At 45.8% G+C, this 25,624-nt stretch overlaps 1 protein-coding gene across 1 annotated transcript; it reads left to right on the top strand.

Moving 5' to 3' along the window:
• Positions 1–1,872: 1,872 nt before the first annotated feature.
• On the top strand, positions 1,873–20,822 carry PSMA1 (proteasome 20S subunit alpha 1). Its single transcript, XM_075928017.1, has 10 exons — positions 1,873–2,023; positions 6,667–6,711; positions 7,425–7,526; positions 9,012–9,115; positions 9,897–9,985; positions 11,210–11,280; positions 12,864–12,993; positions 13,968–14,047; positions 15,897–16,001; positions 20,483–20,822. The coding sequence occupies exons 1-10, from the start codon at positions 2,021–2,023 to the stop codon at positions 20,537–20,539; spliced, it is 786 nt and encodes a 261-aa protein (XP_075784132.1). The 5' UTR covers positions 1,873–2,020; the 3' UTR covers positions 20,540–20,822.
• Positions 20,823–25,624: the final 4,802 nt, after the last annotated feature.

Genomic DNA, 25,624 nt, shown 5'->3' with positions numbered 1-25,624 from the left:
ACCAGGGACACCCGAGCAAAGCCACCGCCTGGGCGGCTTTGCTCGTTTGCCCCGGAGCAAAGCCACCCAGGCAGCGGGACTCCCGCCGCCTGGGTGGCTTTGCTCCTGTCCCCCTGGTCTGCTGGGGGGGTCCAGCAAAGCCACTGGACCCCCCCAGCAGACCAGGGACACCCGAGCAAAGCCGCCGCCTGGGCAGCTTTGATCCCGGGCAAACGAGCAAAGCCGCCCAGGCGGTGGCTTTGCTCTGGTGTCCCTGGTCTGCTGGGGGGGTCCAGCGGCTTTGCTGGACCCCCCGAGGAGATCAGGGGGACAGGAGCAAAGCCTTGGAGCACGCCTTCAGGGGGACAGCCCAAGCACACCCGGGCTGTCCCACTGTGGGCGTGCTCTGCGGCTTTGCTCCTGTACCTCTGGTCTGCTGGGGGTGTGTGCAGCTAGTGCCCCCCCCCCCAGCAGACCAGGCTTTTCTTGCCTACCCCTGGGGTAGAGCAGCTGGGGGCTGCCGGGTTGGTCCCGCAGCGCCGCTACTGGAGCAACCCGGCAGCACCCCAGCTGCTCTGCCCCAGGCGTCCTGGAATCAGCCGCTGATCAGTTTCAGCAGCAGCTGACTTGGGGACGCCTGGGATTCTTAAGTTGAATCTGTATGTAAGTCAGAACTGGAATCCAGATTCAGCCGCGGTTGAAACTGATCAGTTTCTGCAGCGGCTGACGCCAGTTCCGACTTACATACAGATTCAACTTAAGAACAAACCTACAGTCCCTATCTTGTACGTAACCCGGGGACTGCCTGTATGTTACTGGTCCCTGTTAACCACAACTCCCCTTCCCTGCATGCTCTGCATTTAAAACTCAGACTGGCAGGCTGCCTCAGTCCCAGTCTCTGGTTGGAGTTTTAAATGAAGAGCATGCAGGGGAATGGCCAACCACCCTAAGCTGCTTTCTGATGTGGGTTAGCAGCAGCATCCCCTGTCCAGGGTGGGGCCCAAGCACCCTGCAGACAGATCCTGCTCTGTGGGATACTTAAGCAGCCTCTGTTCATAGGACGCTCAGGTCCCCTGAGGACAAGGGCTGGTGCCATCCTGCACTGCTGCCTCTGTATCAGAAGCTACAGCATGGAGGTCTGCCTTGGGAGCCAAATTTTAAAGAGGCAGTAGTGCAGGGTGGCAGGGAGCTCCCCAAGAACGGTGCCAAGAGCGCACTGGCTGCTAGCCCCACGGGGGGCATCGAATAATTGTGCAACTAAGCAGTGGAGCAGTTACACGATTATTAAAAACTGAAGCAATGTTCCACCGCCGTTCTCCGGCGGGAACGTGCTCTGTGCAAGTTTGGACAACGTCAGCTGTTGGGCTGAAGCGCTGCTACCAGGCAAGGCATGGCGTTTGTTCCACGCTCCGTTGAGTTCCCGTGCAGCAGCCAAACGCTACTGGCAGGGCTTTGAGACTGAGCGCGCTTGACAGGGGAAACGGGGCAATGGGAAAGCACCTTTACCGCCGCCTTCTAGGCAAGCACACGCAGGGGCCCATGTTTTGGCAGGCAAACGCCACCCAGGGTCGGGGCAGCGCGCACAGCCCCGGGAACGGGTCCGGGGAGCCAGGCCGAAGCCCAGCGCAGTCGCGGGGACTGGCACCGCACGGGAGCGCCGCTGCCCCCGGTGCAACGCAAAAGCCAGAGCCGGGCACGCGCTGCCATGTCACAAGTCACAGGCCAGGCGGGCCAGGAAGCAGCGAGCGTGTCCGCGCGGGCTGCCCTGCACAGGCGCGTCCCCCAGCCGAGCCGGCAGCGCCCGCACAGCTAAGCACTGCGCACGCGCGGCTCGCGTAGGCGGCCGAATGTTCGGGCCCCAGTTGGAGCCTTTCCCTGAGCGGGCGGAGGGAGATAAGGACGCGTGCGCTCTTCGATCGATGCCTCTGCCAGCCTCTGCTCTTGTCTGGGAGAGGGCGGAAGTTCCAGTCGCTTAGCCTAGACTTGCCGCTCGCTGAGCTGCTCGCTGACCAGGAGCTCGCGCCGGAGCCAGGGAAGGAAGATGGTGAGGAAAGGGCTGCCGGGGCGGGGCTCGGGAGCGGGTCCCTGTGGAGCCCCCGGCCGCTGCCGCGCCGCGCCGCCGAGCCCGGGCCGAGCCGCTGGCGGGAAGGGGGAGGGGCCGTGAGTCAGCGTTCCCCATGTGCGGCCGGGCCAGGCCCGCGCGCAGCTCTGGCAGCCTAGGCCTGCTCCGCTGTCCCGGGCCGCCCCCCCCCCCTCAGAGCGATCCGCGCCCCTCAGCGACCGGCCTCCCGCCACGTGCCCGGCCCAGAGTCTCCCCGCGTCCCCATACCCAGAGCGCCCCGTTCACATCCATCCCCTCTCCACAGCGTTCCTCCCTCCGCTCGGAAATGCACCGATCCCCGCCCCAGGGTGTAATCCCCTTTTCCAGAACAGCCATCCCGTTATACTGCTGTGGAGACAGTGAATGCGGGAAAGTGATTTACTTGTTCCCCTAACACAAGAACTAGAGTCACCAGGTGAAATTAACAGGTAGCCGGATTAAAACAAACAAACACGTTTTTTCTTTCCTCCCATAATGCACCATCCACCTGTGGAACTCCTTGCCAGAGGATGTTGTGAAGAATAGGACTTGAACAGGGTTAAAAAAAGAGCTAGATAGATTCATGGAGACTATTAACCAGGATGGGTAAGAAGTAGTGTGGCTAGTCTCTCTTTGTCAGAAGTTGGGAATGGATGATAGGTGAGGGATCACTTGATGATTCTCTGTTCTGTTCATTCCCTCTGGAGCACTTGGTATTGACCACTGCCAGGACAGGGTACCGGGCTAGAGGGCCCTTTGATCTGATTCTGTTTGGCCCTTCTTATCTTCTTCCCACACAAGGCAACCTTAGTCCATATAACTAGGGCCCTGCCAAATTCATGACCATAGAAAATGTGTCATGTGAAATCTGGGCTTTAGGGTGCTTTTACCCTAAACTATACAGATTTAATGGAGGGACCAGAGTTTCTCAAATTGGGGTTCCTGCAGGAGGAATCATGGGATTATTTGGGGGGACAGGGCCACCCTTATTTCTGTGTTGCCTTCAGAGCTGGGCAGCTAGAAAGCAGTAACTGTTTGCTGGAAGCCCAGCTTTAAATGCAGACCCCTGCCAGCAGCAGCCAGGAAGTCAGGAGGCAATACCATACTATGCCAACCAATTTCTGTGCTGCCGCTTTTAAGAGTTGGGTTACCAGACAGTGGCAGCTGCTGACCAAAGGCTTAGGTCTAAAGGCAACAGAGCAAAAGGGGGGTTGTGATATTGCTACCCTCACCTTTGCCAAAAAAACTTCTCAAACTCACCTCCTCCCACAACTCCTTTTTGGGTCAGTACTCCTACAATTACAACACAGTGAAATTTCACATTTAAATGTCTGAAATAATAAAATTTACAGTTTTTAAAATCCAGTGACTGTGAAAATGACCAGAGTGGACCATACATTTGTTATGGTTCTACACAAACTAAACCTATATAGCCGTGGTCACCAACAGGTCGATTGCGAGGCGTCCGGGCCCCTCTCTATTTGCTCCCCACCTCTGAGAAGCCCCACTACCTACCTCCAGCAAAAATAGAGGTAGTGCGGGCTTCCTGAGGGTGGACAGAATTTCCGCAGCTTACTGCCACTTCCAGGGGTTCTGGAAGTGCGCTGGCTGCTCTGCTGGGCGCGCTGTGGGAGGGGGCATCGGCCCAGGAGGAGGAGCATGGTGACTTCCCTGCACCGGCGCAGGAGGGGGGAGTCGACCCCGGGGCAGGCACGCACAGGGTTTCCTTGCGCCGGGGCGTGGGTGGGGGCGGTTTCGGCCCCTGGGCAGGCATGCGTGAGGTTTCCCTGTGCCATGGGGGTGTGTGTGTGTGGGGTTCGGCCCCAAGGGGGCAGGTGCGCGCGGGGTTTTCCTGTGCTGCAGAGGGGGGTCGGCCCTGGGGCAGGTGCACGTGAGGTTTCCCTGTGCCGGGGGGGGGAGGAGGAGTTGGGCCCAGAGGAGGCACGTGCTGGCTTCCCTCTGGGGGGAAGGGGGGAATCCTGGGAGGAGGCAGATAGAGGGGATTCTCTGCCTCCATTGGCACCCTGGTCCCAGTTCCCTCTCCCCACTCCCACTCTCCCGTTCCCTCTCCCCAGCCACAGAATGCTGTCCCCACTCCTGTCCTGAGCCACAGAAACCTGTCCCCACTGGCACTCTGTCCCGTGCTGCAGAAACCTGTCCCCACTGGCACTCTGTCCCCTGCTGCAGAAACCTGTCCTCTGCCCTCCCAGCACCCTGTTCCCTTTCCCCTGCCCCCAGCCTCAGAAATCTGTCCCCACTGGCACCCTGTCCCCTGCCAAAGCACCCACTAGCACCCTTCCCCAGTACTATGTCCACCTTTCCCTACAACACAGTTGGGGCAATATTAGTGAAGCTGGGGGGTGAGGGTGGAGGAGGGTTTTTTTGTATCTCACTTGTGGGGCCCCAACTGACTTTTCTTGGGTTAGTGACCCCTGACTCAAACAGGTTCCCTGCCCTTCTCAGTATTAAAGACAACGCAGAAACTTTGTTTGACATACTGTTTTATTTAAAAATGAAGCCTGGCCAACAAACCCCAAATTGGGGCCAAGCCCCCATCTGGCCACAGCATCATAAAACTCTTGCACTCCCCTTTCCCCCAGAGCCTACATCTGAGCCTATCATACACGAATCCCTTGCCCTGAGCCCCTCACATACCCCAATCCAAATTCCTGAACCCTCACATCCAGAAGTCTGTGGCTTGCTTAGTACCCTAACCCTACATCTGACCCCAACACTGCCCGGCCTGTTACCCTCTCCCCGAGCGTTGCCTTATCCACCTTCTCCTGCATCCAGATTTCCTACCAGAGCTTGCACCTCTCACCCCTTTCCACACCCAAATCCCTCATTCCCACCCCAGAGCCTACACATCCTGTCTCAACCCAGCGAGGTTACAGCTAGACTGCAAGAGTTTTTCAGGATTCCGGAGATATCCCAGAAAAACACTTCTGCATCCAGGGATGCATTTGTTCTTCCACTTCTTTCAGTGGAAGAGCAAACATGATCTTTCGGTCATCCCATATTCTTCTTTTCACGAGGAAGAAGGGGTTTTTCTGACATTTGGTCCAGTCTAGACAGGCCAAATGTTGGAAAAACCTCCTCCTACAGAAGAATTGGGGGGGGGGGGGAGCAGCAGTATAAGGATTGGGGATAGCAATTGATGGAGAGGAGGAGAATAGAGAGGGCGGGGCTTCAAGGAAGAGGAGGGGTGGTAGATCTTGGCTTCTTCTGTCATTTAAAAAATGATCTTGGGTGTAAAAAGGTTGGAGACCACTGCTATATAGGTTTACCCATCTGAGTCCATCCTATGTGAACCAAGTTTAATTACAGTAGCTTTTAATTTCTAATTCTGAAAAAAAGAATGGAATGACAGAGAACTACAAAAATCAAACCTTGTATACTTTAGATCTGATTAAATATTCAGTAACAATATTGCAAGTTGCTGTATATAAACAAAAAATAGACCTAGACACTTGTAATGTTATGAAACTGACGAGTGTGAGTTCTCATGTAAAGCCTAAGAGTTTAGGGTGACTTATGCTATGTCAGTAGAAGCTTTTTGCTGTCATTTCAAGTTTAATGCCTATGGTAGCTATGTACAAGATGTGATTATAAGGAAATAGATTACATAATTGTATATTTTCTTGCAATTACTGGCTACTACTACATTTAAACTGCAAAGCTGGTGCAAGCTGGGACAGAGCACTAGGGATGTTAAATTGCAGTTATCTGACTAATTGTGTAAGCAATACAGTTTGTTTCGACTACATGATTAGTTGATAAACTGCTCTGCAAAGCCACAGTAGAGGTAGCTCCAGGAGTCTCGGCTTGTTCTGGCTCTGGGAGCTACCCACACTGTGGCTTTGCGTTTTAAATGTAGTAAGAGCCAGAAGGCTCTTATTACATTTAAAATGCAGAGGTGCAGCATCCCGGACCAGCATGAGCTGGGAGTACTCTGTCCTGGCTCATGCGGAGTCCAGCTGCCCCTGTTTCCAGCTGCTATGCTGCACCAGCCCCTGTTCACAGCAGACAGGGCTGGCCACTGCAAACAAGGGCTGCTTGACAGCAGCAGCCTCTGTCCACAGAGGGGCTCAACTCTCCACTGGGAACCCTGCAGACACGAGCTGCTTTGTAGCAGCTTCTCCTATACCTCTTCTCCCAACCCCCTCCTGTCGCCTCTGATAGAGGGAGTGGAGGAGGCAGGCAGCACCATGGAGCTGGGGGGAATTGGTTTTTAAGCCAGCTATCCCCAGCACTGGCTGCTGTTTCCCCCCAGTGCTGCCTCTTGTAGAGACAGCGGGAGTGGGGGAGCAAGTAGCTGATATGCCAGTCAATTACCTGATAAGCTTATGTTTATCGGGTAGTCAACAACTCAGTAACGTCGCTACAGAGCACCTTCCCTTATCAACTAATCGTGTAGTCGATACACTTTGTATCGACTACGCAATTAGTCAGTCACCAGCCTCTTAACATCCTTAGTCAAGTTCTTGTTTCAGATTTCTTAATCCAACATAAACACAATTTCTCCAAAGAAATTTGATATTTAAAGCTTGAAGGCTTTCTTTTCCCAGTTAACATCTTTTTATACTAATGAATGGTTTTGTTCACAGTTTCGCAACCAGTATGACAATGATGTCACTGTCTGGAGCCCTCAGGTAAAATAATATAATTATGTTACTTTCCATTTTTCCCTTTCTCTCTTTTTACTTTTATGGTAATGGCATCAAGGCAGTGGATGTCCTGCTTTGATAGCTCAAGAAGATTGATGCTGCTAGTACTTCTCCGTGAAGCAATCTTAGGATGCTTTAAAGAATACTGTGAATGTGGTGTGACAACTATTTTTGGGTCTACTCCTTTATGGCAGTAATAATCAGGCCCTAATGGTGCATGCGGTCAGTCATTGTATTAGAGTCAAGAATATAAACTTTGAAGACTGGAAAGGACTTTGACACATGAGTTGTGGTCTTCTGTGTCAACCATACAGTTATTAGTCAAAAAATAGATGTATATGGGACAGCCCATAATGGTTTCAAAGTACTCTGCGACAGGAAGTGGCTTATTGCTTATTACTGAAATTCCATTATCTCAGTGGAATATAGAGGAGTGTTTCAGAGATTTCTGGTAGATCTTTCATTACTGTAATAAATGTATAACCAACAAACCCACAAATCCGTTAAAGGTCTAATTGAGACTGAAATCCCTGTTCTTAATTAATCTTAAGTGGAATGTTGACCCACTGAAGTCAATAGCAAATTTCTCATTTACTTGAACAGGGCCTGGATTTCAGCCTTTTTGTGTAGTTATTGCAGTGTCTCTACCTGTCTTACATGGAGGGTCAATTTTAGAGTTGTTTTATTTCATTCTGTAGGGCCGAATTCATCAAATAGAATATGCTATGGAAGCTGTGAAGCAAGGCTCAGCTACTGTGGGGCTGAAGTCAAAAACCCATGCTGTTCTGGTTGCTCTAAAGGTAAATTTAAGAAAAAATGGAATTCCTTTTTTCATCTTGCAGGCAAATGCATGGTAAATCCAAGACTTTATCACTGTTAAAATGTCATAGAATCATAGAATACTAGGACTGGAAGGGACCTCGAGAGGTCATCGAATCCAGTCCCCTGCCCCCATGTCAGATAAAGGGGGTGGGGGGAATTTATGGTTGGGTAGATAAATGTTACTACTTTTTGCTTTTATACTTTAAAAAGTATGTAAGCCTTATTTTCATATTTTGAGCACTGGCGTTGAGCTATTAATATTTTCATTAATCTATGATACAATGGATTTTAATCATCTGATAGAAATGAAAGAAATTGATTTGTCTGGTTCTGAAGCCAAATACATATTGGTTCAACTGACCCCTCCCAAATGAAGTATGAATATATGTATTTTTTCTATCTCTATTACAGGCAGTCCCCGACTTACGCGGATCCGACTTATGTCGGATCCGCACTTACGAACGGGGTTTTCTCGCCCCGGAGCTCACGGCCGGCGGGTCGCCACCTGTGTCCTCCGGGGCGAGAAAAGCTTCTCCCGGTCTCCCTGGTCTGCTGGGGGGGGGGTCCAGCAAAGCCTGGACCCCCCCCAGCAGACCAGGGACACCCGAGCAAAGTCGCCAGCTGGGCGGCTTTGCTCGTTTGCCCGGGAGCAAAGCCGCCCAGGCAGCCGCCTGGGCTTTGCTCTGGTGTCCCTGGTCTGCTGGGGGGGTCCAGCGGCTTTGCTGGACCCCCCCAGCAGACCAGGGGGACAGGAGCAAAGCCGCGGAGCATGCCCGCAGCGGGACAGCCACCGGCGTCTCCCTGGTCTGCTGGGGGGGGGGTGCAGCTAGTGCCCCCCCTCCCCAGCAGACCAGGCTTTTCTTGCCTACGCCTGGGGCAGAGCAGATGGGGCGCTGCTGGTTTGCTCCAGTAGCGCCACTCCTCGACGCTACTGGAGCAACCCAGCAGCACCCCAGCTGCTCTGCCCCAGGCGTCCCCAAGTCAGCCGCTGCTGAAACTGACCAGGGGCTGACTACAGGAAGCCCGAGGCAGAGTTGCTCTGCCCTGGGCTTCCTGGAATCAGCCGCTGATCAGTTTCAGCAGCAGCTGACTTGGGGACGCCTGGGTTTCTTAAGTTGAATCTGTATGTAAGTCAGAACTGGCGTCCAGATTCAGCCGCTGTTGAAACTAATCAGTTTCAGTAGTGGCTGACGCCAGTTCCGACTTAAGAACAAACCTACAGTCCCTATCTTGTACGTAACCCGGGGACTGCCTGTTCTTAAAAGCCACCTCCCCCCTTTTTTTCCCCTTCGGTGCATTTCTTATTGGTTTACTTACATTTGTTGCAGGGTTATAAATTTGGGGCTGTAAATTCCATCCTTATTGATGGTTCACATTTTTTTTAAGCAGTGTTCCTATTGAGTGACACATTATTTAAAGTCTACCATAATTGTTATGACTAACGTGGTTTTTTTTGTGTATAGAGAGCACAGTCTGAGCTAGCAGCTCATCAGAAAAAAATCCTGTATGTTGACAACCATATTGGCATCTCAATTGCTGGACTTACTGCTGACGCAAGACTGTTGTGGTGAGTTTCTTATGATAAATGCGTTTAGTGCTCTAGTAACAATAAAGTAAAAAGGCAGACATCTCATACTGTCATTTAATGGGACCAACTAAGAACTTGCCTCTGGTTACTGGTCTTGCACTACTATGCAAGAGACTGGGGTAAAATCCTTGTTCTATTTAAGGAAATGTCAAATTCCCATGGATTTCTTTAGGGCTAGGGTTTAACTGCTTCGGCTTTGTTCGTTATCCAATGACTTGCTTTCCCACGCTGGTCTAGACTGAGTAGTCTCAGAATTGTACATCACACATTGGCTACTAATAATTCCTTAAGCTGGTGATAAAACTCAAGAGAGGTATTCTTTTGAATCCTCAGCTGGCTGCGTGGTTCCAGCAAATGGGATGAATATAAAATGAACAAGAAGAGTTCCTCAGTTGTGTAGAAAAGGCATACAAAGGACCATTTAAATATTCATTGCAATAATATTCCAAATGAATATTTTTTATTAATTTTTCACTTTTCTCCAAATAACCTCTCTCTACTACATATGCTATAAATATCTGTTACAATACTGTACAGATGAAGCATTATTAATTAAAGTATCTGGCATGCAGTCATTTAAACAACAAATATGGGTCATGGTAACATTTAATTTTATAGTGCCTCTTGGCATTTTTGGTCTCCATAGACAGTTCTGAAACAGTAATAAATGTATACATACATATAAGCTTAAAGGGGAAAGTGTCAGGTTGGAGGAATGTCCTTTTTATGATCTGTATGTTTTTATTTGCTCTCTTTATAGTAATTTCATGCGTCAGGAGTGTCTGGATTCTAGATTTGTGTTTGACAGACCTCTTCCAGTGTCCCGTCTAGTGTCACTAATTGGAAGCAGTATCCTTTTTATATTTTTTATATATATAATATATATATATATACACACACACACACACACACACACACACACACACACACACACACATATGTGACTTTTAGTGACTTCATGCTTTTCTTAAAATTCAATTCATTTTCCACTTTGATGTGTTTAGAACTCTTATCAACATAATTTATTTTATTTCATTTCAAGCAAACATAGCTTTGAAAGTTATAGGAAATAGACGGAAAGATCTTGTTTGTTCTTTGGGAGGAGATTCTTTCCTCATCCATAGACTTAGTAGACAAGGCAATGAAGTGTCATGCAGAAGAACTACTGTAGCACTGGAAACAATGTTTTGAATACCTTTTATATCCATAATCTAATGTTACTATTTCACTCATCTTAGTGCATTCCAGAGATAGGTAATTAAGTGATAGAAATGTAGCCGTGTTAACCTGCTAACCTACATCCTACTTCAGAAGACATTCAGATCTGCACTTGAAAGGGAATCCTCTGAACTGGCATTCATGCTAAAATTCTACACTCTCCGCAGAGGAATTAACAAAGACTCCAACTATCTTACCCATTACAAAGATAGCTTCCCCAATTATCACCTCTGATACTGTTAACTCACAGACGTCTTCCTTTCCCCACCTCTAATATCATTAACTCACTGACATTCACCTTCCTTCTCCCCCCCCCCCATCCCCCTTCTGTTCTGTAATGTGATTTGTCCTTTTCATGTGTGTTCATTTTTTTAAAATTGTATCCTTTGGTATATATGGTTGTGACTATTTTCTTCCATTATTTGATCTGAGGAAGTGGGTCTGGCCCACGAAAGCTCATCATCTAATAAACCATCTTGTTAGTCTTTAAAGTGCTACATAGTCCTGTATTTTGTTTCAGGTAATTAAGTGTTTTGTATGTCCTTTGTACCTGACAAAAGCAAGTGCATCAAAGAGAAAGGGGATTTATTTATTTATTTATTTAATTGACTAAATTGGCCATGCTAGCATTCTTATATTACTTCACTGAATACACTAGTCGTTTTGGTTTGGGGAAGCTAACTGCTATAGGTCTTATTGGTGGTAAAGAGCTTAAGTCAGATGATGATATCTATTTATCTGGAACAAGCTTTTTCACCATAAGAAACAGTTGACAAACCAGATACCCGAGTAAAACTCCATCAGAACTGCTAAGTATTAACATGTTGTTTGTGAAGATTTCTTAGCTTGTTTAAGAAACCCAGATACCAACACAGCGATATGGCAGAAGACCATATGGTGTAGGACTGCTCATTGCAGGTTATGATGTAAGTACAGTGAGTGAAAAGTGAAATTACTAAAATATTTCATTTTTTTTTTATAGCAACTAACATTTTGTGGAGAGAGGCTGACAGTAGCAGTACTTAGCAATATCCGTATGGCTAGAGGAACCTCTTCTAGACTCTAAAACTTAGTTCTCATAAATGTTTAAATGAAAGTAATTTTTCTGGAGGCCCCTGGAGTGGGTATTGATGTATATTTGTATACCTATGCACATCTAAAGTTATGTGACTTAAAATGGCTAATATTGGAGACCCAAATGAGTCACTTTAAGGGGGCTTGACCATAAGAAGGTAGGTATTTGCCATTTCTATAAATCAGGCCCCTTTAAGGTGTCTCCAAATGGTTATCCAGTTTGTTCTATGTAATACAGACAAATTGCTGCCCTGATGTTACGGATTAAGTAATTTGAAGGTAGTGGACAGCCTGATAGATTTTTTTGCATGCCAAAGTTTTTCCTTGAACAAGAGTTTACATTTACAGGCAGTCCCCGGGTTACGTACAAGATAGGGACTGTAGGTTTGTTCTTAAGTTGAATTTGTATGTAAGTCGGAACTGGTGTCCAGATTCAGCCGCTGCTGAAACTTGGGTATGCCTGGGGCAGAGCAGCTGGGGTGCTGCTGGGTTGCTCCTGTAGTGCGGCTCCTCGGCGCTACTGGAGCAACCCAGCAGCACCCCAGCTGCTCTGCCCCAGGCGTCCTGATTCAGCCACTGCTGAAACTGACCAGCAGCGGCTGAATCAGGATCTGGGGCAGAGCAGCTGGGGTGCTGCCGGGTTGGTCCAGTAGTGCCCAGAGCGGCGCTGCAGGACCAATCGGCAGCGCCCCAGCTGCTCTGCCCCAGGGTCCAAAACAAAAGCCTGGTCTGCTGGGGGGGGGGGGGGGGCCCACTAGCTGTGCTCCCTCCTCCCCCCCCCCCCCCCCAGCAGACCAGGGACGCGGGAACAGAGCCGCAGCAGCAGCGGGGTGCCGCGCTTCTGAGGCTTTGCTCTAGCAAAGCCTCAGAAGCGCGGGAACCCGCCTGGTGCCCCTGGTCTGCTGGAGACGGTCTCCAGCAGACCGGGGGCACCGGAGCAGCTTACGAACGGGGCTTTCTTGCCCCGGAGCTCGCAGGTAGCAATCCGCCACCTCGACCTCCGGGGCGAGAGAGCCCCGTTCGTAAGTGCGGATCCGACATAAGTCGGATCCGCGTAAGTCGGGGACTGCCTGTATACATATGGGAAATAATGGGGAATGTTTAATATTTATTCTAGGTCATAAACATGGGAGTTATTCATAATAGAAGCTCAATACAGTTTATAAGATTTTACAGAGAAATATGACTTTGAGTACCATTAATTGAAACTTGCATAAATATTTTTGATTGAAGGACATCGCAAAAAGGGCCAGTTTAGAAAATTGAGGTTGGAAGCAACTATGTAAGAACAGCAATGTGATGCACAGCATAAAACATAGCTTTGTGCATATATAATACAAACATCATGAGACAGAGTAAATATTTCAAAAATCTTTTTGAAAACTGCATGCTCTCTGGTGAACACTTTATAAAGTTCACACTTTTTTCCCCCCAGGATATGGGTCCTCACATCTTCCAGACTTGTCCTTCTGCAAACTATTTTGACTGCAGAGCTATGTCCATTGGTGCTCGTTCACAATCAGCTCGAACTTATTTGGAGAGACACATGACTAATTTTTCTGACTGTGAGTGATGAATCTCTTCTGTTATATTTACTGATTATCTTTAAAATATATGCTCGCTTTGTTTGTCCTTTTTTTTTTAATCTGGCAGTATATATTTACTACTCTGCCGAAGGGGAAGATATAATAGTTGAATAGAAAAAGACAATGTAAATCAGAAGGAAAAAAGACACTAAATGCAAAACACTGCAAGTTTTCATGTCTAACTTTTAAGTTGTTTAGCAGGCCAAATGGAGGAGAAAGGTCTGCCTTGAGAACTTGAGAAAATTCATTTTTCCTATTTGACTATGTTTTTAGAGACAATGCTGTTCCGTTCGTTTCAGAGAGAGGATAGCATTTCAAGATACAGAGTGGGGCAGTCTCACTGGACCCCTGGGAAAGGCTGGGAGGGGCTCTGCTTTGTGACTCCGGAAGGGTGGGGTTAGAGTTAGGCAGCCCTCAATGCTACCCGGAGAGCACTGCACCCCCTGTCCCTGGGGGGCCTTTAGCTTTGCCCAGAGTGCATCACATGATGCTCCAGCAGTGATTTAAAGAGCCCAGGGCTCTGGCCACTGCCACAGTAGTGGCGATAACCAGGAGCTCTGGGCCCCGGGGCGGTTACCCCTTTGTCCCTCCCCTTATGGGTGGGCCTGAAGATATGCATGTTGCTTGTCTGCACAATATTTAATTTGTAAATAAGAAGTGGATTTTAAATCCCAAATTATTTTTGTATTAGAAGACTTTTTTAGTTGCCTGGGTCATTCAGGGCAGCAGCTGCTGGTGTGGGGATTGCAAGGATCAGGACAGGGCCTTGGGGATGTGCAGGGCTCTGGGCAGGGGGCCTGTAGTGGGTGGGTGGGGGGGGGGGGTACAGGAGATTGAGGAGGGGCTCAAGGCAGGGGGCTGAGAGACTCCGGGAAGAGGTGGGGGAGGGAAGGGTCTCAGGAAACAATCCTGTATATTTCACTGTGTTTCTGATGATAGCATATTGTTTGTAGGTAATCTGAATGAGCTAGTTAAACATGGTCTGCGGGCCCTCAGAGAGACTCTTCCTGCAGAGCAGGATCTGACTACTAAGGTAAACACCATGATTTTCCTTCTTACTAGAAATGACAATAACAGAGTTTATTTTTAAGTATTGGGGGTGTATTGTAAGATTTTAAGTGTGGGAATCAAATATTAATATTTAGGTACAATATACTCAAATATGAGTCTAATACCAAATCCTGTACTATCAGTTCAGAGTCAGTAGATCAGTCTAACTTTGTGTTTGACCATAACAAAATGATACTAATGCTAAATAGAAGACTGTTTCCTGTGTTACACAGAAATTCATGAGTTCACTAAGAGTTTTTCTTTACTTTATTAAATTTATTGATTATTTAAGATTTGTTTAACATAGAAAAATTAGTTACAACATAGGGTAACTCCACTTCATGCTTAAATGTTCATTTACTCTACTGCATTTAATTGGACTCTGCTGTTGTTTTCTTCAAGATAAAGTATTACTTGCATGTTTTGTAGAATTTTTAAATGCACAGAACTGTTTCACCTGAAAACTATATAAAGGGGATTAGTATATTGATTCTTACCTTGTGATTTCTAGCTCTGAAATCTTGTCCTTGGGTTTTACATGGTTTTTTTTTTTTTTTTTTCTTCAGTGTAAGGAAAATTTTAGTGTCTTAACATTTTTTCTAAGATTTTTTTTAAATGTATTATGTAATTTTCGTTGTCCCCTTTCTGGCTGCTATCCCCCATTTAAAACTATTTGGCTTAGCATACTCTTGCACATTCTTGGGCTGTTGCAGACCTCCTGGAGCATAAAATGGAGCAAAAGGTACTTCCAAGACTTTGACATGTCAAGCTCATGGGAATCCTAAACGGTTATGTTGGTCATCTTTGTTTTTGATGTGCTTTTTCTTCTTTACACTTTGAGTTTCATGTAATTAATACTTGGAGTGGCATTTTAAAATATCTAAAGTAGTGATGAAATTTATTTGTGCATTCATGCTGATGTCTAAGTATTCATTAAATATTTTCCATGTCTAGTAATAGTAGTATTCTTGTACAGTGCATTGCTATTGATAAAGGCATAGGGCAATTGGGATGCATAGGGATGTAGGCACAATTCCCATTGGCTATCATTGTGTATTATATGGATAACTTACTTTTAAGTAATGTCTTGAATGGGTTTTAAAATAACTAAATGTAGACGTGTGAATAACAAGCCATGTACATACACCAGGCATTTTATAAACCCTTGAATTTTTAGGCCAATTTCCACACCGGTTACTATTGCTACCAAAAATCCATACCACTAGATATCTTATAACTCTGTCTTCAGAATTTTTTTCCATATCACATCAAGTTCTTCAGTTTAATCATTAATGTTACACAGTTTTCCTGTGTTAATTTACTGTTCTTTAATGTGTCATGCCGCTTTCTAAGGCTCCATCTCTTTGCACAACATAGAGCCAATTTTAGTCCATTCCTTAAGAAGCTTTATAGTTCCATGTATTGATAAAAATTGATAAGATTCTGACCCTGCAAGTAATAATTTGACAGTATTTTTATAACTTGTTAATACCTCACCAGAAATAGCTGAAAACAACCAGAAAAAAGAAAGCTGGCCTTGTTGTACCTGAAACAGTCACACTGCATTTTTGGCTGATGCTGTCTTGGAAGATGATAGCATCCTTGTAGGGAGTGAGCCTCCCTCACTTTATTTTTCTAAGGAAGTCTGCCATAAAGTAAATCTGATAGGAAGGAAGGAAATTTTCTGAAGTAGAGCTGCTATGCCAAATGCATCTTCATCTTAGGAGGAAGCAGTAGTTTATATATTTCTTGAGTAAAAGCTGCATAAAGTCAGAGATTCACAAGAGACAGTTTCTCAGGTTTTTTTTTTTTTCCAACACTGTACTTTACAGAATGTTTCCATTGGGATTGTTGGCAAAAACATGGAGTTTACTATCTATGATGATGATGAGGTGGCCCCATTCCTGGAGGGACTTGAAGAAAGACCACAGAGGAAGGTATGTGACTTAGCTGGTTTTTTAGAATAGCTTGGGTTGCTTCCTGTTTGATGTCGTATCTATAGTCTTCTCCTAAAAGACTGAAGATGAAGGCCAAGAAGTGTATTGAACCAGAGTAATCTGAATTTCAGAAAGCTCTCAGGGTACCTCTACACTTGCTCCCTAGTTTGAACTAGGGATGCAAATGTAGGTGACCGAAATTGCTAACGAAGCGGGGATTAAAATATCCCGCGCTTTATTAGCATGATCTTGCCGGCGCGTTACTTCGCTCAACAGCTGATTCGAACCAGGAAGTGCGCGCCGGGAGGCGTTAGTTCAAACCAAACCTCTTGGTTCAAACTAACGTTACTCCTCATTTTGTCTATATTTTTGTCTACTCATTTTTTGAGGAGTAACGTTAATTCGAACCAAGAGGTTTGGTTTGAACTAACGCCTCCCGGCGCGCACTTCCTGGTTCGAATCAGCTGTTGAGCGGAGTAATGCGCCGGCGAGATCATGGTAATAAAGCATGGCATATTTAAATCCCCGCTTTGTTAGCAATTTTGGCCGCCTACATTTGCATCCCTAGCTCGAACTAGGGAGCAAGTGTAGACATAGAATCATAGAATACTAGGACTAGAAGGGACCTCGAGAGGTCATCGAGTCCAGTACCCTGCCCCCATGGCAGGACCAAATACTGTCTAGACCATCCCTGATAGACATTTATCTAACCTACTCTTAAATATCTCCAGACATGGAGATTCCACAACCGCCCTGGGCAGTTAAACACTGGAATAAACTACCCTGACAGTTAGGAACTTTTCCCTAATGTCCAATCTAAACCTCCCTTGCTGTAATTTAAGACCATTGCTTCTTGTTCTATCCTTAGAGGCGAAGATGAACAAGTTTTCTCCCTCCTCCTCCTCATGACACCCTTTTAGATACCTGAAAACGGCTATCATGTTCCCCCTCAATCTTCTCTTTTCTAAACTAAACAAACCCAATTCTTTCAGCCTTCCTTCATAGGTCATGTTCTCTAGACCTTTAATCATTCTTGTTGCTCTTCTCTGGACCCTCTCCAATTTCTCCACATCTTTCTTGAAATGCGGTGCCCAGAACTTGACACAATACTCCAACTGAGGCCTAACCAGCGCAGAGTAGAGTGGAAGAATGACTTCTCGTGTCTTGCTCACAACACACTTGTTAATGCATCCCAGAATCTTGTTTGCTTTCTTTGCCACAGCATCACACTGCTGACTCATATTCGGCTTGTGGTTCACTATAACCCCTAGATCTCTTTCTGCCGTACTCCTTCCCAGGCGGTCGCTTCCCATTCTGTATGTGTGCAACTGATTGTTCCTTCCTAACTGGAGCACTTTACATTTATCTTTATTAAACTTCATCCTGTCTACCTCAGACCATTTCTCCAATTTGTCCTGATCATTTTGAATTATGACCTTATCCTCCAGAGCAGTCACAACCCCTCCCAGCTTGGTATCATCTGCAAACATAATAAGCGTACTTTCTATACCAATATCTAAATCGTTGATGAAGATATTGAACAGAGCCGGTCCCAAAACAGACCCCTGCGGAACCCCACTTGTTATGCCTTTCCAGCAGGATTGTGAACCATTAATAACTACTCTGAGTACGGTTATCCAGCCAGTTATGCACCCACCTTATAGTAGCCCCATCTAAGTTGTATTTGCCTAGTTTATTGATAAGAATATCATGCAAGACCATATCAAATGCCTTACTAACGTCTAGGTATACCACATCCACCGCTTCTCCCTTATTCACAAGACTCGTTATCCTATCAAAGAAAGCTATCAGATTGGTTTGACGTGAATTGTTCTTTACAAATCCCTGCTGGCTGTTCCCTATCACTTGCCACCTTCCAAGTGTTTACAGATGATTTCCTTAATTACTTGCTCCATTATCTTCCCTGGCACAGAAGTTAAACTAACTGGTCTGTAGTTTCCTGGGTTGTTCTTATTTCCCTTTTTATAGATGGGCACTATATTTGCCCTTTTTCAGTCTTCTGGAGTCTCTCCTGTTTCCATGATTTTCCAAAGATGATAGCTAGAGGCTCAGATACCTCCTCTATCAGCTCCTTGAGTATTTTAGGATGCATTTCATCAGGCCCTGGTGACTTGCAGGCATGTACCTTTTCTAGGTGATTTTTAACTTGTTCGTTTATTTTATTTTATTTTATCTTCTAAACCTACCCCTTTCCCACTACCATTCACTGTGTTAGGCATTCCTTCAGACTTCTTGGTGAAGAATGAAACAAAGAAGTCATTAAGCATCTCTGCCATTTCCAAGTTTCCTGTTACTGTTTCTCCCTGCTCACTGACCAGTCGGCCTACCCTCTCCTTGGTCTTCCTCTTGCTTCTAATGTATTTATAAAAATACATTTGTTTCCCTTTATTCCCGTAGCTAGTTTGAGCTCATTTTGTGCCTTTGCCTTTCTAATCTTGCCCCTGCATTCCTGTGTTGTTTGCCTACATTCATTCTTTGTAATTTGTCCTACTTTCCATTTTTTATAGGACTCCTTTTTTATTTTTAGATCATGTAAGATCTCATAGTTAAAACAAGGCGGTCTTTTGCCATATTTTCTATCTTTCCGGCGCAGCGGAATAGCTTGCTTTTGGGCCCTTAACAATGTCCCTTTGAAAAACTGCCAACTCTCCTCAGTTTTTCCTCAGTCTCGATTCCCATGGGACCTTATCTATCAGCTCTCTGAGCTTACCAAAATCCGCCTTCCTGAAATCCATTGTCTCTATTTTGCTGTTTTTCCCTTCTATCCTTCCTTAGAATTGTGAACTCTATGATTTCATGATCACTTTCACCCAAGCTGCCTTCCACTTTCAAATTCTCAACCAGTTCCTACCTATTTGTTAGGATCAAATCTAGAACAACTTCCCCTCCCCCCCCCCGGTAGCTTTTTCAACCTTCTGAAATAAAAAGTAGTCTCCAATGCAGTCCAAGAATTTGTTGGATAGTCTGTGTTATTTTCCCAACATATATCTGGATAGCTGAAGTCCCCCATCACCACCAAATCTTGGGCTTTGGATGATATTGTTAGTTGTTTAAAAAAAGCCTCATCCACTTCTTCCACCTGGGTAGGTGGCCTGTAGTAGACTCCTAGCATGACATCACCCTTGTTTTAAACCCCTTTTAGCCTAACCCAGAGACTCTCAACACTTATGTCTCCTATGTGCATCTCTACCTCACTCAAAGTGCGTTCATTTTTAATATATAAGGCAACAACTCCTCCCTTTTTTCCTTGTCTATCCTTTCTGAGCAAGCTGTACTCTTCTATACAGACATTCCAATCATGTGTATTATCCCACCAAGTTTCTCTGACGCCAACAATGTCATAATTGTACTTACTTATTAGCACTTCCATTTCTTCCTGCTTATTACCCATACTTCATTTGTATATAGGCATGTAAGATACCGATTTGACCTTGCCTCCCAGTTTTGCCCTGACCCTCCTTTATCTCTGCTATTATAGCCCATGCTCCCTCCCATTTCCGACCCATCTCCCAGGTCTCCATGTTCTCCACTTACCTGTGGGCTTTGCTCACCTGTCCCCGTTGAACCTAGTTTAAAGCCCTCCTCACTACCCTAAAGCTGTTCCCATCTTCTCACTACTGCTGGCTACTGCTGTCCGAACTTTCACTCCATAGATCTGCAACAAAAGTGGATCTCAGTTTCTGAAACCTATCCCTCAGTATTAGCCATCTAATCATTACTTGAGAGAGTAATGTAACTGTTCTCTTCTACTTCTATTTTGATTGATTCTGCTATCCCTATATTAAATCTCTCTTATCTAGCCACAGGTGTAGGGAGGGGGTCAGAAGCTGAGGGTGCATTTTTTTTTTGTAAGCATGTGAATGGCAGTTCTTACTGCAGAGTTTTGCATAGTTACAAAGATTTGTGTAAAAGCCTGTGCTTTGATCGACTCAATGGTTTGATTAGAGTACCTGGATTTGTATAGCAACTAGTTAATCTAATGCTCTGATGGATGAAATACTTCTTTTTCCATAAACGTATTTTTGCACGAAACTTCTTAGTTCATTAGTCTACCATTTAGACTGTGAGATGTAATGGAAGCTTGATACAAGCCCAAGATTTACTAGTAACTTGTATAAAGTACAGCAAAGTGCTTAGAACATATCAAGCTCCATACAAGTGTAAAATTGTCATTACCTTGACCTTTTAACTGAGATGTGCAACTTGCAGATACTGTTAAGTCCCAGAAAGCAGTTCTGCCATGCCTCTGATGAAGGTGGATAATTACATTTGGGGCCTGTACACCTTTGCTGCCTTATTTCTGTATTAATGAAATATTATGAGAGGCTCATTGCATATCTGTGGAGGGCATTTTTCCACCTCTGACACCTGTTAATTCCAGAGAAAGAGAGGGTGTGTGTGTGTGTGTGTCTCTTCTGCTCTTTCATAGTAAAAATCTTTTTTTTTTCTCTCTCCCCAAGCTTGCTCCCCCAGCTGAGGAACCTGCAGAAAAGGCAGAAGAACCAATGGAGCACTAATATTTGTGGATGACTCCATGTATTGACCTATATATAACAATATAGGAAAGTTATCCCTTAATCTTTACCCTACACCAAATGCATACTATGTTATACATTATGGGGAATTAGTCCTAAAGTATTTTCGACTATCCTTAAATTGTCAAAGAACTCATACATGGGCATCTTTTATTTTAAAGGAAAAGTGTAATCACTTTTTAAAAAAAGTACCAGAATACTATCTGTTTTGTATGGAAAGCATATTGTCTTGTCAGAGCATCTGGAATAAATTTGTTTCTTGAAACTTGCTGTATTGATATGTTTTTAAAAATCAGTTCGTCAAATTGCTTGCATTATCTTTTCATATATTTTTTTTCAAGGATCCCATCTGTGAGGGGGTTCACTCACCTCCACAGCACCCCCTGCTGTCTGTCCTAGGAATTAGCTCCTTCTGGCTGGCTGGGTGCCTTCCCTCGGGTGGTGTCTACCCTCTTTCCTCCAGGCCACAGTGTCCTCTTTGGGACACTGCCCTCCGGCAGTGCCCACGTCAGTCTCTAAGCCCCCCTTCCGGGGGTGGTTGTTTCTTCAGCAGGCCATGCTTCAGGCCCTGCAGTCTGTGGGTTTGCTTGGGCAGAGGTCCCCTAGCTCTGCCTTGCCTTGCCTCCCCAGCCCTTCCCTAGCTCCAGGGAGCCTCCTACTCCCCCAGCAGCCAGGCTCTCACTGCGGCCTCAGCTGGGGCTAAACTCCAAGGCCCTGCTCCAGGCTGGGATTTGCCCTTGAAGGGCCAGTGCAGGGCAAGTGCCATGTCACACCATCACAGCAGTGTCTAGGTATCAATAGATATCTAAAAATTTACTACACTAGCTACTTAAATAACAGCTGATCAATGGGTTTTCATTATTTATTTTAAAACTAGCTGGAGTTACCTGGCATTGCTCGGGAAACTGGAGCAACAAAACGTAGAAAAACAGCAGTCCATTACCTTTTTTTGAATGGTAGAAAAGTTGCACTGATTTCTATAGAGATTACAATATAGGTCTACATCCAACCTGGCGAGGGTGGGAGGGGGGTGCGACCCTGGGTGGAGGAGAGGTTACATGCTGGAGGGGCGCGCCAGTTTGTACCCGGGGCTGCAGGTGATGCGGGGGGGGGGGGGACAGGGTAGGGCAGGTGCCTGAGCCATTGTGCGCGTGGGGGTCAGGGCACTGCATGCCGGCACGGGGGAGGGACGGCGGGAAGCGGGTCGCTTACGTAACCTCGGCGCTGGGGGCTGCAGGCAGCAGGCATGGGACCTAGAGTGGGCGGGGCAGTGGGCACGGGACCTAGGGTGGTCCCTGCAATTCAGCATGGTGGGTTACTTTTTGATTTTTACAGCTTAAGCTCAGACCAGATCAGGTCCAAAAGTACTTTAAGAACTTCTCCTGGATGAAAGGTTATCCCGTGCAAAGTTTCGTTGCAGTAGCTCTTACAGTATCCAAGTTATTAGTGCACAAACTTACAAACATTCTCCTTTATATATTAGATACATTTAGTGCTTTTGAAAAATACTGATGTGACAAATGGAAAACGAAAGTCTGTTTGTCTTCAGAAGGGATCCAGAACCACTAGGCTACTTCTAGACTGGCATGATTTTCCGGAAATGCTTTTAACAGAAAAGTTTTCCATTAAAAGCATTTTCGGAAAAGAGCATCTAGATTGGCACTGACGCTTTTCCGCAAAATCACTTTTTGCAGAAAATCGGCTGTGGCCAATCTAGATGCACTTTTCCGCAAAAAAGCCCCAATCACCATTTTCACGATCGGGGCTTTTTTGCACAAAACAAATCTCAGCTGTCTACACTGGCCTTTTTGCGCAAAAGGACTTTTGCCCGAATGGGAGCAGCATAGTATTTCCGCAAAAAGCACTGATTTCTTACAGTAGGAAGTCAGTGCTTTTGCGGAAATTCAAGCGGCCAGTGTAGACAGCTGGCAAGTTTTTCCGGAAAACTGGCCAGTCTAGACACAGCCATAGAGTACAGCACAAGGTTCCCTGCAGCTTTTCAATATCTAACCCTTGACCTGGAAGCCTAGTAATGAAGTTTGTTCACTTCTCTGTGCCTAGTCAGTTCTTGGTATTTCTGGTGAGGCCTCCACTCAGTGATCTCCACTTTTACTGATGGTGGTTTTAATGATGTTGGATCCCTGCTTATTTAGAAATGGATTGAATAAATTCATTTCACGAGAGCCACTAAAACAGTTATCAGGTAGGTACGGGTTTTCAGAGCACTAAGGTCTAAAATGAACTGATAAAGGAAACTTATGTAATAGGCCACATTTTATACTGAATAAATGGTGAGCTTGGGGATTGGGACGACACCCATCACCAAGCCCCCTAAGTTGTTGTGTCCATGTTGTGACTTAACCGTGTGGCTTTAGTGTCATGTGCCAAACTGAGACCCATAATCCGTATTTAGCCACAGTTTGGGTTATATTGAATACCATAGAATTAAAATAAAATAATACTTTCCATGACACAGTGTTATAGATCCACTTCTCTAGAGTTCTCATCGAGGTTCCATAAACCATATCAACATTAAGCATTTTATTTGATTAAATAATATACATTTGATAAAGCAACATGAAAACAATTTGCAATTCTAACATTGGGCTGCAATAGAGATATCTGTAAAGAGACTGCTGCCACTAGCATAGCTATAGATTCTGATATGCCAACTTGAGCTAGTGTGCTAAATGCAAAATGTATATGAAACTCAGTGGTGCTCTATCAATGTGATTAACCAGAGGGGGTGAACCTAAGTCCCAGGGACTGGATGCAGCCTTTAGCTTGCCTGGATCCGGCCCCCGTGGCTCGGAGCTTCCCCCACCCAGCAATGGGGAGCCTCCGCTTGTGCTTCAGTAGTCCCACGGTGGGGCTTGAGCACACAAAATCTACTAGCCTAGGCTCCCCTAGGCTCTGGTGTGCAAAGACAATGTGGGGAGTGCTTTTCTCCTCAGTTGGGATCCATGTCAGTGAGGGGTTGGTTTTTCTTTTTTGCTTTTCATTTGTTTTCAGCCCGACTGATTTTTCTGTGGATCAGTGGCCTCCGACCCAAAAAAGTATCCCTACCCCTGTGATTAAACTCAGCATTAGTTTTTCATTTCCACAGTGTTTTACACTCTTACCTTTTCTATTAGATTTGTTTTGTTGTTAGATATTTGTAAGATATGAATGGAGGTGGGGGCTCATTCATTGTCTTAAATGTCAGGTTAAAATATATTCTTTATTTTCTTGTGTAAGTTACTGACAAGTAATCATAGAATCTAGGACTGGAAGGGACCTTGAGAGGTCATCAAGTCCAGTCCGCTGCCCCCATGGCAGGACCAAATACTGTCTAAACCATCCCTGATAGACATTTATCTAACCTACTCTTAAATATCTCAAGAGATGGGGATTCCACAACCTCCCTAGGCAATTTATTCCAGTTTAACTACCCTGACAGTTAGGAACTTTTCCCTAATGTCCAATCTAAACCTCCCTTGCTGTAATTTAAGACCATTGCTTCTTGTTCTATCCTTAGAGGCCAAGATGAACAAGTTTTATCCCTCCTCCTCCTCATGACACCCTTTTAGATATCTGAAAACAGCTATCATGTCCCCCCTCAATATTCTCTTTCTTAAACTAAACAAACCCAATTCTTTCAGTCTTCCTTCATGGGTCATGTTCTCTAGACCTTTAATCATTCTTGTTGCTCTTCTCTGGACCCTCTCCATTTTCTCCACATCTTTCTTGAAATGCGGTGCCCAGAACTGGACACAATACTCCAACTGAGGCCTAACCAGTGCAGAGTAGAGCGGAAGAATGACTTCTCGTGTTTTGCTCACAACACACCTGTTAATGCATCCCAGAATCATGTTTGCTTTTTTTTTTTTTTGCAACAGCATCACACTGCTGACTCATATTCAGCTTGTGGTCCACTATAACCCCTAGATCCCTTTCTGCTGTACTCCTTTCTAGACAGACAATATTGATTATTTGCACTTTCTGGCTCTTATGTACTTAAACACAATATCATGATAGATTTCAATCACTACATGGGAGTGTTTAAATACTTATCAACTAAAGAAAACATTTTTATTTAAAAAGTGTTCTACTCTAATCCGTTATCTAAGTCATTAATGAAAATATTGAAAACTCAGACTTAGAACTAACCCTGACTACATATGCCCTCCAAGTTTGACAGCAAACTATTTATATTTTGAGTAAGGTTTTTCAACTACTTGAGCACCCACTTGCATAGAAAATTCATCTGGATTGCATTTCCCTAATTTGCCTGTAAGAATGCCATGTGGCACTGCACCAAATGCCTTACCGTATTTTCCGGCGTATAAGGCTACTGGGTGTATAAGACGACCCCCTAATTTTTTAGTTAAAAGATAGGTTTTCGTCTTATACCCCAGCGCCCCTCCGCCTCCCCGGCTTTGCTCCCGGTGTCCCTGGTCTGCTGGAGACGGTCCCCAGCAGACCAGAGGCACTGGGAGCAAAGCCGCAGCAGCAGTGGGGTCCCGCGTCTCTGAGGCTTTGCCAGAGTAAAGCCTCAGAAGTGCGGCACCCCGCCGCCACTTTGGCTTTGCTCCCGGTGCCTCTGGTCTGCTGGGGACCGTCTCCAGCAGACCAGAGACACCAGGAGCAAAACCTCTGAGGACGCCCCGGCAGCGGGACAGCCCCGGCGCGCCTGGGCTGCCCCGCCGCCGGAGCCCCTCCGCGGCTTTGCAAAGCCTCGGGGGAAAGCCGCGGAGGGGCTCGGGCGGCGGGGCAGCCCAGGCACGCCTGGGCTGCCCCGCCGCCTGTATACCCGGCGTATAAGACGACCCCTGATTTTTGGGGGATGTTTTTTAGCATCAAAAGTTGTCTTATACGCCGGAAAATACGGTACTTTAATCAAGGTATATAATGTTTATGGCTTCCCCGTATACACAAGGCCAGTATTCCAGTTAACAAAGAAAATTGGGTTGCTTGGCATGTTCTTGGTAAGTTCATACTGGCTATTCCTTATACATCTTTTTTTTGCTAGGTGCTTATATCTGGATTATTTAATCATCCATTACAGAATCTTTCCAGCTCTCTAAG

The sequence above is a fragment of the Pelodiscus sinensis genome, chromosome 4 (assembly GCF_049634645.1).
Source record: "Pelodiscus sinensis isolate JC-2024 chromosome 4, ASM4963464v1, whole genome shotgun sequence".
Classification (NCBI taxonomy): Eukaryota; Metazoa; Chordata; order Testudines; family Trionychidae; genus Pelodiscus; species Pelodiscus sinensis.
The sequence above is the reverse complement of the archived record's forward strand: the minus strand, read 5'-3'. Positions and strand labels throughout refer to the sequence as shown.